This window comes from Propithecus coquereli, unplaced genomic scaffold (genome assembly GCF_000956105.1).
Source record: "Propithecus coquereli isolate 6110/MARCELLA unplaced genomic scaffold, Pcoq_1.0 Scaffold50, whole genome shotgun sequence".
Classification (NCBI taxonomy): domain Eukaryota; kingdom Metazoa; phylum Chordata; class Mammalia; order Primates; family Indriidae; genus Propithecus; species Propithecus coquereli.
Window position 1 is genome coordinate 5,490,192 of NW_012150841.1, and position 15,466 is coordinate 5,505,657.

The window sequence follows — 15,466 nt, forward strand, 5'->3', positions numbered from 1 at the left end:
ACAAAAGCTGAGGGCTTACATCCCTAGTGCCGCTGGCTATTTTGTATGAAATAAACCAGTAGATATGACCAGTAACATTATAATTCTATTTCTTACCTCTAAGTCAAAACTGAGCTCAAATTTTCTAAGAGTTGCTACCTTCCATTCAATAACAGATGCAGCAGCCTTACTGAATGTAAAGAATGGGAGTTGCACTTACTTTTAAGGGGCCTTTATTTAGGAGTCTGGTATTACCTAAATTCTCTTTAAAAGTGCTTGCACGCTGCAGGCTCAGAGCTTGTCATATACCACTCCGATTCTCACTAAAAACAGGGCAACGTTAAACAGACTGCAAAGAAAGACATTTTCAAAAAGAAAAGACATACATCGACAAGAAACACTCATGTTTACTTCTGAAAATAAAATATAAAATGTTAGTTTTCACAAGCCCATACATGTTTCAGGAATATAAGGAGTTTAAATATTACTGAATCAGTATGGGCTGAAGATAGGCTACTCTGATACCAAATGAGGACTCCAGTTATTTTAACTTTCTAAAAATGTTAGTACACGAAAAGACACTACATCTAAAATTCAACAAGTATGGCGAACCGTGTGTGCAAGTGCACTAGCTTAAAAATATAGAATCCTAACCACGCATAAAAGGGATGTGCCTTATATATTTATAGGATGTAAGCAAGTATGGATATGCTTTCACTAACACAATGCGGATAAGAGAAGGCAGCTTAGAAATAGTGTTTTGAATATAAAAAGTTAATTTTGTAGAAAATTTATATTTTTGCATTTTCAGCAAAAAGCCATGCAAAAAGGTCAAGAGTTTTAAACTTTTAAATAATAAAACCAAAAAGTATAACAGACTGAAATACACTAAATGCTCAAAAAGGTTTCAGATAGAGATAGGGACTGAAATCACATCCAGTGACACTATCGGGTCTTCTCTTAGAAGATGCATGACTCCTACGCTAACATTAGGAAGAAATGTTTAAAGCAGAAAATCAATTTCCCAGATAAGTGAAGCATTCTATTAAACTGCTTCTGGTAGTTCTAAGAGCTAGCACTTAGAATTAAACTTATTGCATGAATTTGAGGCCACTGAAAAGAAAAAAAAAGGATGCTAGCACAGAATGAAAAATTTTTACGATATTTGACCAATGGCTTTGATAGTAAAACTGGTGAGGTTTTTCTTTATGTTTTTTAATTAACTACTTTACCACAAACACTTTGTTTGCCTTTTTTTTTTTTAAGGGAGAATGATGATGTCATTAGTTGCAACGTCTGACCTCATCTAGTACATAGTCCGGAAAATGCAGGTTGCATACTTGTAAACCATCCAGCTTGCAGGGCATCCGAGGGTACTCATCTTCCTTCCATTTGTTTTCATCCGGATCAAAAGTGAGAATGGAATCGCTGTAATGACCGTTATAACAAAGGCCTCCAAGAACCATTATTTGTCTGTCCAGCACGGTTACACCATGGCCACTTCTACCAATCGGCATGGATGCCAAGATAGTCCACTGATCAGTCTCTGGGTTGTATACTTCTGTGGAAGGGCATCCCTGAGATTCAAAAGAGGCCCTCAAGATCACACAGACACCACCAAAAACATAAAGCTTGCCGTTGTAAGAAATCATCTTGTGAAAGCATCTTGCGTAATTCATCTTGCTCTTATTCTCCCAACAGTTGGTAACTACTTGCGTTCTCCTGGTCCGCTGCTCTATGGTCCCTTCTTTACTGGGGTCAAAGACGCACACTTGTTTGGAGGTGGAAGATGAGGTGATTCCACCAGTGATAAACAACTTGTTATTGAGCACTGTCCCTTCATGTCCATATTTGTTAACTGGGTAAGGATCCACAAATTCCCATTTATCATTGGTGATGTCGTATCTCTCAGTTGAATAGAAAGTCTCATCTCTGGTTCTGCCTGCTACAGCGTAAATAAACTTCCCAATAACACCGACTGCAAACTCTGAACGTGGCACGGACATGTCTGCCATCCGCAGCCACGAGTTATGTCTTGGGTCATACCTGAACACTTTGGAAGAAGCATGGAATTCGCCATCTGGGCCTAATTCTTCCCCGCCTAACAGGAACACAAAATTATTGACTATAGCAAGGCAGTCGGGCCGTAGAGGAACTTGTGGTCCCTCCAATTCCCACCAGACTCTTGGTTTCTTCAAGAGAAGTATTTTACTGTTAACCATGCTATGTCCAATCATTCCTCGGAATACTGTAGTTTGGGGTTTGGCAGAACGAATGCGGCTTGATTTCATATCCAACAAAGGCTGTTGGTAAATATTTTGAAAGTAATTCAGTGCTTGGTCAACTTCATAACGCAGCTGTCGAGAGTATCTGTAAAATTCTGATGTCTTAACCTAAGAATACAAGTAAAAAAAAATTAACCAAAAGAAAAAGCATCAATGGCAGACAAAATATCAAAGCCTACTAATATGATCGTTTTAAGCCCACTTTACTAAGACTGCTTTTCCTGGTAAGATCACCTGCTTTCTTTTGTTTTCTATAAACTTTGAAAAATCGTATTTGTTTTTACAGTTTGTAATAATCTATGTAAATTCCCAAGCTTTTAAAAGGAAACAATTTTTGAGGCACAAGTTAATTTGCAGGCAGAAGGAAATTCATCTAACAAAATATATTAGATACCTGTTATATGTCAGGCCCTGGGCTACAGGTGGGGGCTATAAGAAAAAATACAGGGCTTCACAGTAGAGGAAACAGTGCCCACAGTTTTCTTAATCACAAGTAGCATGGTAAAACAACGATGACTGAATAATTTGAGTTAATTTAGTAAGGTAGTGAAAATTTAAATACATGTAAAATTTCTAGTAGGTTTTTGATGTAAAGACTTGGTCTGACATTATCAACTCCTACAGTAATAATTCAGTAGGCAAGAATAAGTCAAACTCTTTCCTTTTTGCTTTTGGAGCTATAACTACCTAATTATGATGATTACCAAGATCTTATGAAGTATTTTAAGTATTGTGCTAAGCACTCTAAGGAGATACAAAAATAAGTTTAAGATGTGGTCCATTGCCTTAAAGAACTTAGAACATATCTGAGAAACTGAAAACAAATACAAATTTAGCAATAAGTCAGTCAGTCAGCTGACAATTAGGTATGAAGCTGAACAGCACATCTGTGAGTGCTTTAGAACTTTAGATATAGAACATATCAAACTGGCTGAAAACACCCAAGGCATACTTTGTGAAAGAGGTAGGAAGTTGGAGACCAAGCAGAAGACTCCTGTATCAGAACAGGGCAAGAATGAGATAAGAGAGTCTTAAGTTTGTATAGTAGAAATTAGATATTCTAGAGATAAAATCTACAGACATCATGACTGATATGAAGTAGGGATAGGGTGAAAAAGTGAAGACTCAAATGTGACTTAAGGATTTAGACTTGATAGAAGGAGTGGTGATATCAGTAAGGGATGAGTTGCTGGCAGGATGCTGAGGAGGAAATGTCTAGGAGCCTGTTGGAAATATGTGATGACAGCTTGGGAGGGAGTCAAAACCAGGCATATGTATTTATGAGCTTTCTCTCCTTCCTTCTCCTCTTTTTCCTTCCCTCTTTCTTATTTCTTTCTTTAATCCATTCATTCATTTATTCCTCACCTTAGTCCAAAAAAGTATCTGAAACAGCACCACAGAATTTATTTTCGGTAAGTAGTTGGATAACTATATTTCAATGTAACTGGTTTCCTTTGTAATCCCAGGCATTTTATTTTATGATTTAAAAATCATTATTTTGAGAAGCAGTCCTTCCATGGGCTTCACCCAACTAGCAAAGGGGAAGACGGCACAAAAAAGGTTGAGAACCCCTCGTCTAACTACATAAGAGAGAAAACTAACATTGGTACTGCACTGGGTGTTGTACATGTTCATCTCATGTTAAATTATTCCTCCTGTGAGAGCACAATAATCATCCGTGTTTCCCTGATAAAGAAAACTGAAGCTCAGAATGTTAAGTGACTTGCCCAAATTGTTTACATTAACTAAAAATGGTAGAGCTAGGATCTAAACCTTGAAAATGGACAATTTTACTCGAAAGTTCATGCGATTTCCAATATGTTATAACATAGCTTCCATTATTCTTTAGAGAAATCTTTAAATGGACATACTCATTTATTAAAACACATAACATGTTCAATGAATGATCCTAATGACCACTCTTCTCTCAAATAAAAGATAGTATTTTTTTTTTTTTAGGAGATAGGGTCTTGCTCTGTTGCCCTGTGTAGAGTGCAGTGGCATCATCCTCAAACTCCTGGGCTCAAGCACTCCTCCTGCGTCAGCCTCTACAGGCATGTGCCACCACACCTGGCTAGTTTTTCTTTTTTTTTGTAGAGACAGGGTCTTGCTATGTTGCCCAGCTGGTCTTAAACTCCTGGCTTCAAGCGATCCTCCTGCCTTGGCCTCCCAAAGTGCTAGGATTACAAGTATGAGTCACCACGCCCAGCCTATAATTGTTCTTATTAAACAGAATCAATCATATGGATCACAATGACTGAACATCCAGTCCTATTCTTCCTAGCAAAATAACAACTGTGGAAGAAATCACAGCAAATAATGACTAATACTTAATAGTAAACAAGTAATTTCAATAAAACAAATAATAATATAATAAAGGAAAATATGAGAAGGACCTGAGGTCTTAACCTTCACTACTTTCACTTCACACATAGAAAGTTAAAGGTGAAGAACCAAGGAAACAAACTGAGTTTCAATCTCTTATGAGAAACAATGGGATACTATATGGACACTAAGGATAACATCGAGTGTTCATTAACGTGGAATGATGTTCACAATATATTCAGTTTCTAAACTGCAGTAGTACTCTAGTATTATCCTAATTTAAAAAATTGTGTGTATGCTTGCTTGTGTTAATAGTAATTCTCTCTGTAATTTCACAAACATTTTTGCATTCTTTGTTTTTCATGTATCATATTTATAAACAGAAATACAGTTCTTGCCATTCAAAAAATAGGTCTCCTAAAGCCATCAAAAATATATTTCATTAAAAATGAGCATCTAAGCCAGGCGCAGTGGCTCATGCCTGTAATCCTAGCACTCTGGGAGGCTGAGGCAGGAAGATCGCTTGAGCTCAGGAGTTTGAGACCAGCCTGAGTGAGACCCTCTTTGTAAAAAATTTTTAAATTTTGATTTAAAAAAGAAAGAACGAGCATCTTTTCCCATTTTGATTTTCCATTCATTTCTTCTTCATTTGTCTTATCTTTTTCTTATTGACTTGTAGGAGCTAAAAGGCAATACCCTGGAAATCAACAAGAATCATAAACTTCAAATTAAATATTTAAGTGCCTACTGTGCACAGCCAGTGGTCTGAGAGCTACACAGGTTTTCAAGTAATGAATCTTGTCCAGCGTAGTAATTAAGCACCATGTCTGGTGATTAAGAATCCAATTTAGGAAATTTCTGACTTTGGCACTTACAAGCTGTGCAATCATGGACACGTAACTCAAACATCCTTAAGCCTGTTTCCTCAACTGTATTATTGGGATAACAATAGCACCCATGCCTCCTAACTCTATCATAGGAGAAAAATGAGATCAGCTCCATCAAAGGGATTTAGTATAGTGCCTGTGATCTGGCAGTGTGCAAAAAATATTAGCTTTTATTAGCTATTATTACTGACCAGGAGACAGCTGTGAAAGTGTCTGTCACTCAGCTTAAATAAATGCATCTGATGACATGCTTTTGGTCTGTGTAAAAATTTAGGCTTTCAGAAAGTAGAGGAGAAATGAGAGAAATTGTTACTTTGGACCTAATCCTCACTAGTAAAACATGATTGGTAATATGAAAGTAGGAGAAAGCTTTAGAGAAAGCAGCCATGTTTGGAGATCAAGAAACAAAGGAACGAGAATGCTGCACATATTGGATAGGCAGATTTCAAGTTTTTCAAAGGAAAATTAGGATCAATTCCAAGATCAGAAATTGTGTAAGGAAGCTCAAGAAGGCTTGGAAGCTCTCAAAAGCATAATGCTGACTGCATAATTACAAAATATACTGATGAGGGGAAGAAGAGGGGAAAGTATCTAAAAAATCTGATGTGCTGCACAGAGAGCTTTCTGGAATTCAGATGTTAAGAAACCACTTACAACAGATGGTAAAAAAAAAAATGGGCATATAAAACAAGTATTATAAAGAGTGAAACGGAGCTATAAGAATATAGTGAATAAGGCTAAATCCTCGTGATGAACTCTAACTTTACCAAGTACCAGATATGGAATAAACAGCATTTTAGAGGTTAAAGTAAAAGGAGGGAAAAGTGAGGCTCCCTGCCCCGGGGTGGTTTATGTAATATTAACAAATGACAAAGAGAAACAGCCTTACTCCTATTTTATTTCCCTTCTTACCTAAGAATGTCTTATTCTTTCCAACCTGAAGATCAAATACAGTTACTAAGAAGAAACAGGCCAGGTGCGGTGGCTCACACCTGTAATCCTAGCACTCTGGGAGGCCGAGGGCAGGACGATCGCTTGAGCTCAGTTGAGAGACCAGCCTGAGCAAGAGCAAGACCCAGTCTCTACTAAAAAAATAGGAAAAAATTAGCCAGGCGTGGTGGTGCGCTCTTGTAGTCCCGGCTACTCAGGAGGCTGAGGCAGGAGGATCACTTGAGCCCAGGAGTTTGAGGTCACAGTGAGCTATGATGATACCACTGCATGCTAGCCCAGGTGACACAGCATGACTCTGTCTCAAAAAAAAAAAAAAAAAACCAAAACCCCCAAAACAAAAACAGTTACTAAGAAGAAACTTAAATCCAAGATGGTTGAGTGAAAAGAAAAACCAACTATTCTCACTGAGTTCAAGTCACTCAATCTCAAAAATCACGTCCTGGGATTCTGAGAGGCTTCGCAGATAAGGCTGCTTAATTGCTTTCTGCAATCTGTGTGGAATCGTGATGAATGGGAGAGGACTAGAAGCCAGACAGATTCCCGAACTACAGACTGGTTAGCCTGAGATGGATCCTGGATTGTTAAAAAATGGTTAGCACTTGAAAATAAGAAAGCACCACACACTAGGAGGCAGCACGAACTCACCAGGTAATGCCAAGACTGACCTTGTTTCCCATTTAATTTTTGACGATGTAACACCACTCACTGGTAGAGAACGAGAGAACCTATGACTTTAGCAAAGTAATCAACAAAGTATAATCATAAAGAAAGGAGAAACATAGGAGACCCATGAACCACCTGAAATTGCAGCAATAATTGTGTGTTAATGCATTTCGGGGGTAGGACGTCCACAGTTTTTATCAGGTGCCCCACGATTCCAAATGTAAAGCTTTAACTGACTCTATCCTCAATATGAACTAACAATGTGATGTGGTAGCCTTAGAAGCTAATAAAATCGTGGGCTGAATTAAAAGAACAGACAATCCCACCCTCTCCATTCAGGTAAAACCACAACAAAGACATTGTTCAGTTATATCACTATACTATAAAGTAGGCATTGACGAAGTGGACCACATCTGGAAGACAATGAAGGGATCCAAAGGAAGAATGGTCAAACAGATGAGGAATGTTTCCACCCAGGAGAAGACTCAGGAGAAAGATGGCAACTGTTTTCAGGACCAAGAAGTGGAAGTTAGGAGGAAGATTTTAGGCCAATATAAGAAAAAGCTCTGTAATTAAAACTGCCAAGATAATGGATGTTCATTGCATTATTATTTGTAAGAGCACAAAAACTGGGAACAACTCCAATTATCAATAATACATTGGTTGGATAAACTCTGCTATATACCACATGCAGCCATTAAAGAGAATGAGGGTAATCCATATGCACTAACGCAGATGTTCAAAATGTTAAATGAGAAAAAATGAACAGTACATGTAATCTTCTCAAAAAACAAAAATGGACTGCTTTACATAGTCAGCAGTATCTGTAGGGGAAAAAAATGCCTGTATACGCATGCAACAATATGGTTACCAGTGAGCTCTTGGGGGACTTGCCCTTCTTCGATTCTATATGGGTCAATACGCAGATTTTTTATGGGGATCATGTCTTTCTTTTATAGTCAGTAGAAGAATTATGAGTACATATTTCTCCCAAGTTGGGGACCATCAGCCTCCAGAGTCAGTGAGCATCCTGTCATTGGAGGTAGTCCAGGTGTGACCACCTATCAGAGGACTGGAGAGGGATTCTGGCATCCTATGAAGGACTAGGCCAGATGGCCTATAATACCCTTCCTTCTACCTTCCAACCCTAGGTGGAAGATCCCATCAAACTGGCCCAGCTTAACTGCTCTTAGAGTCACTTTCTAGCCTTTTGTTTTAAACCCAATCTTCCAGTCACTTTGTCCTCTCCTCATTCATTCAATTGTGCTTTGAAATCTGGGTTCCAAAGAGTTTATAAGAGCCACTTCAACTCTATGTTCCTTCCTCTCCTTCTCCTTTCATAGGATTAAAAGGCTGTCTTGTTTTAAAACTTGGAAAGAATATATTCATCATCACTTTTCTTGCTTTGATACTTTAAAGAATTGTATTATGAAAAGCATTTTGTCTTATTCTGAATATAAAATGCCAGAAAGTATGTATTACCTCTTAAAAACAGTAGTCTGAAAATTTAAACTGGTCATTTCCTCCTCTAAACTTCTTTTAGTTTAATGTAATTATGTGTGTACACATATGCATATAGTTAGCAAAGGAGAAAATGTGAGAAATGATTAATTTTGAATGTGGTTCCTGTAAATATATATTAAGTTGAAGAAATAATAGCTAGTCATTACTGCTGGACAAAAATTCTGTGTTTCCCGATTCACTGTCAAAATGTTACATAATCCATTTATTAAATTCTTACGTTTTAAAAGTAGTTTGTAGAGACCACCCTTAATTTTGATAGAATTAAAATGGAACTTGCAATATAATTAAAATAGGCATTTCCACAGAGCTTGCTACCTGTATTTGATTAAAAATGAGAATTTAAAAAACCTGTTCAAATTGGCTACAGTCTAAAATTATCTTAGGCTTTTAGCCAGCCAACTTATTATCAGCTGTTTCACTTTTTGAAATAATTTTTAAATATCCAATATACTTATACTAAGCCAAAGAAACAAAATGCCCTTTATTAGTTGGTCTATCAGTGGGGGGATAGAGAAGGAGCAATCCCTGTACTCAAGATCCCAGGTTTTAGGCTTGACATTGTCCCCAAGTCACTGTGTGACCTTGGACAAGCCTCTAATTTAGATATTTCCCCCTTTACAAAACAGGTTAGCTGCATGAACAGATACCTCTCTGGCCTTCCTACAACCAAAAACTGCTAAACTAATTCTCAGAATGATGAGTATAGGAGGTATCATGTGGAAGACTCAGTCATGAGTCTCAGTGTTATCTTCCCTTCTTGACCATGATGCAATCTTCTCAAGAGACATATCCAGAAACAAGGCAGTTACTATCACGGGGCTTTAATGCTAAAGCAAACCATATCTTTGGGAACCACAGCTACATTTGAGTTAATTTTGATTCTTAGTAAAATGTGGAGCAATCTTTTTATGTTGTATTGCAAAACTATCTACCCTGGTTTGAGAAGTCCTTATTTATAAAGTAATGCTCAGAACTAAAGTTTATATCGATTTATGTGAAACAAAATCATCACAAAAAAGCTGGGTGCAAAATGCCATTAATTAATCCCTTTGTCCTGAAAATTGAGTTAATGACCAGGAATATGGCACAAATCCTTTCAGTAATACTATAAGTACAGTCAGATACCAAATGGTAAAGACAAATTTTAATAAGAATTTATCCATCCTCTCCTCTGTCTAAAGCATTGAACTGAACTTCAGAAGTAAAGTGAGGAGGGTAAATGGGGGTGAGGGACAGGCCCCCTCAGGATAAGATTCTAAGAGTTTCAGCACAATCTGGTAAAGTTTTCTATCCCTTAAACTCTTCTGTAGAATTAAAAATATTTAATTCAAGGATAAATGTGCTTAGAAAGTATAATTTCCTTCCAATTTCAGTGCAATAGTAATAGGGTACTATTAGAAACTAACAGTGCACAAGCCTAACAGGTAGACAATATGTATTTTTTAAAAAGACTTAAGACCATCTTTTTGCTATCTGTTACACTCTTATTTAGATAGTACAACTAAGTTCTAGAATTCACAACTTATGAGGGATTTTTTTTTACTATTTATAGAAATATTCTCAACTATGTAAATATTTTATTTATAAATGTAGTAGAACAGGAAAGCCAAATAGGTTTAATCCTAAAACTAACTTTTGAATGAGCAATGCTTACCTATGACACATGTGGCATTTTCTGAATAAAAAATAAATTTCAAAATTAAAATTTTAAAGCCTAAAATCTTAATACTCCCCCTTATTCCTTTCCTGCTCCTAACCTTTTCTCCAGTCACTTCCAGACGTCTCTGATCCTTTTTGATTCCTGCTTATTATTTGGTTTCCTTTCTCCCCAATTCATTAAAAAGGTTTTCTCCTTTTACATGTCAGCAAAGCTGCCCCCATTCCATGTTTTCCTTTTTAATTTACAATTCTCCTACGCTTTTGTTTTCATCTTTTATTTAAAAGGAAAATCAGCAAGTAAGACTGAATTTTTTAACTCCAGTTTTCAATAGGTTCCTGTCTGCTTAATATACTCCCTAAGATACTATCTTTCCCAGGTCTCTAACAGCAGTCAACACCCAGATTACAGGCACTCTTCAGGAACCTGTGAACCTGGAAGGGATGCAAGTGAAAGGTATAAAATAAGAGCACTCTACATCTATATATAAAAGGCAGAGGAGAAAAGACTTCAGGAGAAAAACACCTTGGGTGATTTTTAAAGAACTGCACATGTGTTAATTATAATCATCCAAGTCCACAGGGTTGGGGAGGAGGGGTTGGCAAAAAGGAGACTGATGTAGAAATAGACATTAAGTTAACTGGGAAAGTACACTTAACCCAGTGACCTCGTTTCCAACAGAAATCCTGCTCATCTCTGTGCTTTCACTCCAAGGGGCAAGTGAGCTGATTGTTAATTTAAGCAATTTCAAGTTCTAGCTGCATAAGTACTATTTAATTTCTGAAGAGGATTTTCAACTTTTTCAAAAACAACTCAAGCTTATTAGAAATTCTAATCAAATTTCACATTTGAAATACAGGTTACTATCTTTTAAAAATATTTTTACTTTCAAATACAGCACTGTTTATGCTTCTCACGTACTTCTAAAACTGTGAGGGTTAGAGGGAAATTTCCACTCATTCCTCTAGACTAATCTGGCTCTACCTGCAATCGTTAGATGTAAATAAACCGTTTTTTTCAAGAGCATTTTGCTAAACTGTGATAACACTGCAGTTAATGGTTTGGTTGCTGGACAGAAACTGTGCAATGGTCAAGTGCTAGATTAGGCAAAATATGTTCCAGTGCCTAAGTGAAGGAATTCTGGGAGGGCAAACAGCACCTACACTTTATATACATGTGGCCTTGCCCAGACAATTTCATTACCACATGGGTTGTGCCTCAATTAACCAGAACACCACCCATCCAAGCATGAGATTATATGAAGAACAATAAATATCTTTATGTGGCCTATATCTTTATAGGCCATTATTAATACTATATAGATTAACTATGCTAATAGAGAAAACACATGGAAGATTATTGGTGTTTTGTGAAGACCAGGTCTGAGAGCCACTACATTCTAAGTAAGATATACCTTGGATACTTAATTTGTCATCTTCAAATTCTATCAGTTTTGAGGTGAGTCCAGGACACTTTATTTCCACTTTAAAATGTAGCTTATGAAGCCACAAATTCTGTTCCTTAAGTAAAAGACTTTAAAAAAATAAAAAAAGCTTTTCTGAAGCATTAACTTTTACTCTGATCATTGGATTTTGACTAATAATGAAGTTATCTTTTTCATCTATCAAAATTATCTTCAAGTTGTAAATATTTTTATAATAAACTTTTATAAAACGCAGACATGATTTGTTAAGTCCAATATATTCTCAGTGAAAGAGAATTAACATTCTATTATAAATTTGATAGAGACAAAGACTACATATTGTGGCTTTTTCTCATTAAAACATTAGCTTTGCTCTGTAAGTTATATAAATCCAATTTCAGGGGGATATAGTGAATTACATTTAATAGATCAGGAAAATAGCACAGGAGTCTATCATGAGTTAATTTATATCATAAAATAATATTAGGAATAAGCATGATGAGCTTAAAGCAGAATATATCTATATAATTTGCTTCCTTAATCAATAGCCAATGAAATATCAGTTTCAAAATCCTAAATACAAAGCTAAAATAATGTTTTATCTTTATAGGATTTAAAATAGATTTTTTTCTTTTCTTCCGAAAAACTGATTTTAGGCCAGACGCGGTGGCTCACGCCTGTAATCCTAGTACTCTGGGAGGCCAGAACAAGAGGATCGCTTGAGCTCAGGCGTTCAAGACCAGCCTGAGGAAGAGCGAGACCCTGTCTCTACTAAAAATAAAAAAACTTAATAAAAAAACTTAGCCGGGCGTGGTGGTGAGCACCTGTAGTCCCAGGTACTTGGGAGGCTGAGGCAAGAGAATAGCTTGAGCCCAGGAGTTTGAGGTTGCTGTGAGCTGGGCTGACACGATGGCACTCTAGCCCGGCAAAAGAGCGAGACTCCGTCTCAAAAAAAAAAAATAATAATAATCATAATATGAAAAAGAAAAACTGATTTTATTATGATTTTGAAGATACTGTACGTATTAATACAATTTCTAAGGGGATCATTAGTATACTGAGTCTTACCTTATGCATATCTATGATACTGAAGATGCCCTGGGTTCAAAAATATTAAAATGTTGTCGTACTAAAGAATCAACATATGGCTATTTTAATGAATTTAACAATTTTGCTAAAAAGATCTTTTAACGTGCAAAAAAGTATAATATGCATTTTGCCAAATAATACATTTACTTCATAAAATGCTTTCAATAAAGCAGTAATTGTTTTTTAAAAATCGAAAGATCAAAGAAAACATAGTTTAAACTATGTAAATCTTCACATCACTGGAATTCAGAATGACAAATGTCAGGCCTTATCTCTTAACAGACGCAAAGACCATCAGAGTTAGTAAAAAAAATACATGCCACAGACATTTGCGTAAGTAAAAACTGAAATTGTAGTCTAGTTTTAAAATTGGGAATCCACTATAAATCAAACGAATCATAAGAACTCTTAAATAACTATGTCACAAAGACAGAGCTTTAAAACCTCAGATTTGATTATACAGTGAAAAACCCCAGAATTGTGCTTTTACATCCCTAAGTTCTCCCATTTTATATTTTTTCAGTGCTGTGAAATTTCCCAGGCTATGTTTTGTTCATGCAAACACATTAGAATTTTCACAACTCTGTAACAACTTCTAAATGACCCAGGCTGTGCCACAGGTTAACAGCATGCTTTCTGCACCTTAAGGTCCTCTCCCTACTCTAGCGGCTGTAATAGGAAGTCCCTGGACTGGGAAGCAAGCAGACCTGGGTTCTAGTCTAGACAGTGCCACTTGTTCTAGATACAATTCCTAACCTTCCTGAGTTTTTTCTTATCTATGAAATGGGGATAACATGTAGACACTACCTATGTGGGGCACTTACTGCATGAGCTGACATATATACAGTGTTCAGATAAACAGTATCATTGCTTCTAAGGAACTCAATGAAGAAATTCAGAAGCCTTGGCCTCTTTGGTGATGGTCCTACAGAGTATTCAGTACAAAAGCTAATACAGTCTATCTTCAGCTGAGAAGAAAAGAATAAACCCGAAGATTTCAGCACAGTATAGAGCATGACTCAGATCCCTGGAATCAATGGGGGCTCTTCCTTGGGTAGAGACAGAATGCCCCCTTCCCCGTACTATGAAGCCACCACACAGATATGATTGTTACTACCAAAGGAAGAATTAAAATCTCTATGGGTTCCTTCTCCAAGCTTTGTACAGGTACTTTTTATTTTCCTGAGGCCAGGGAAAAGATCCTGACAAAAAGAGGCTACACCCAACCAACAGTTATCTTCATCAGCCACTCTACAGAATCATTAGGTAGGTAAGTTCATTTAACGCTAACTGTACATAATGTTTCTAAAGGCTAGGAATCTGGGAGAGGGGTTAAATATGTGAGAAAGGCTGTTTACTGTATGCATATTCAGAGGGTTTCTAGTGAAAAACTCACTTCCTCAACTTCTAGAGCAGCGCTGTGCAATAGAAATACAATCTGAGCCACACACACACACACACACAATGCACACACAGCCAGAGATGTAATTTTACATTTTCCAGTAGCCACATTTTAAAAAGTAAAAGGTGAAATTGATTTTAATAATGTTTTATTTAATTCAATATATCCAAAATACCATTTCATTGGCGTTGGTGGTATAGTGGTGAGCATAGTTGCCTTCCAAAATACCATTTCAACATGTAGTCAATATAAAAATTATTGAGGTAATTTACATTCATTTTTGTCATCTCAGTCTTTGAAATCTCAATTCAGACTAGCCACATTTCAAGTGTTCAATAGCCACAAGTGGTGACCATATTGAACAGCGCAGTTCTAGAATCATAGATATATACCAATTTTTTTAAGCACGAAAATGAGGTTTATGGAAGAAAGGATTATAGACCAAGAGCAAGATACATTCGCCATAGGAGACGAACGGATCCCTTGTAGTGACAAAAAGGCCACCAATTTTTGTAAGAAGGAATAATCTTTCAATTTCGACACATTAGCTACTTTTAATCCCAATCAATTGAATGGAAGTGTTCTAAATCAAAAAGGGGGCAGGGGAGATTTTATGAATCTAAAAGAAACCTAACACAGAAGAGTGTGAATAAAATTCTTCATGATTTTAGACATCAAATTGGGCTACTTAGCCTCATAATACAAAAAAGAACAAAAAAGAATTTTAAATTTGATCACAGTTGCTAAGTGTTGTCCCAGGTTTTTCTCTGGCATTACAACATTTTTCCTATAATTGTTCCTGAAAAACATGATGCTAAAATGTTGTGTTAACAGGAAATAAAGGGAATAGAGGAACTAAGTTAACACCAACACAAGGAAATCATTAGATAAATCCAGAATGTAGGATACACTGAGACAATCATTGGTCTGGTCTTTCTCAAAAAAAAAAAAAAAAAGAAATAAAGAAAAAGAAAATTGAAAGTGAGGCTGAATGTAGTGGTTCACACCTATAATCCCCGCACTTTGGGAGGCTGAGGCAGGAGGATCACTTGAGCCCAGGAGTTCAAGACTAGCCTGGGCAACACAGTGAGACCCCATCTCTACAAAGTATTTAAAAATCAGCTGGGTGTGTTGGCCCACACCTGTAGTCCCAGCTACTCGGGAGGCTGAGGCAGAAGGATCACTTGAGCACGGGAGTTGGAGGTTGCAGTGAGCTATGATCATGCCACTGCACTCTAGCCCGGGTGACAGAGCGAGACCCCATCTCTTAAAAAAAAAAAA

The 15,466-nt window shown here is 36.8% G+C and overlaps 1 protein-coding gene across 1 annotated transcript in view; it reads right to left on the reverse strand.

Moving 5' to 3' along the window:
• Nucleotides 1–1,183: 1,183 nt before the first annotated feature.
• The window catches only part of KLHL15 (kelch-like family member 15), a 40,907-nt gene continuing 26,624 nt past the window's right edge, over nucleotides 1,184–15,466 (reverse strand). The window contains exon 3 of the mRNA XM_012656324.1: nucleotides 1,184–2,372. Within this exon, the coding sequence (XP_012511778.1) occupies nucleotides 1,263–2,372 (1,110 nt within the window). The 3' untranslated portion in view covers nucleotides 1,184–1,262. The remainder of the gene's footprint in view (nucleotides 2,373–15,466) is intronic.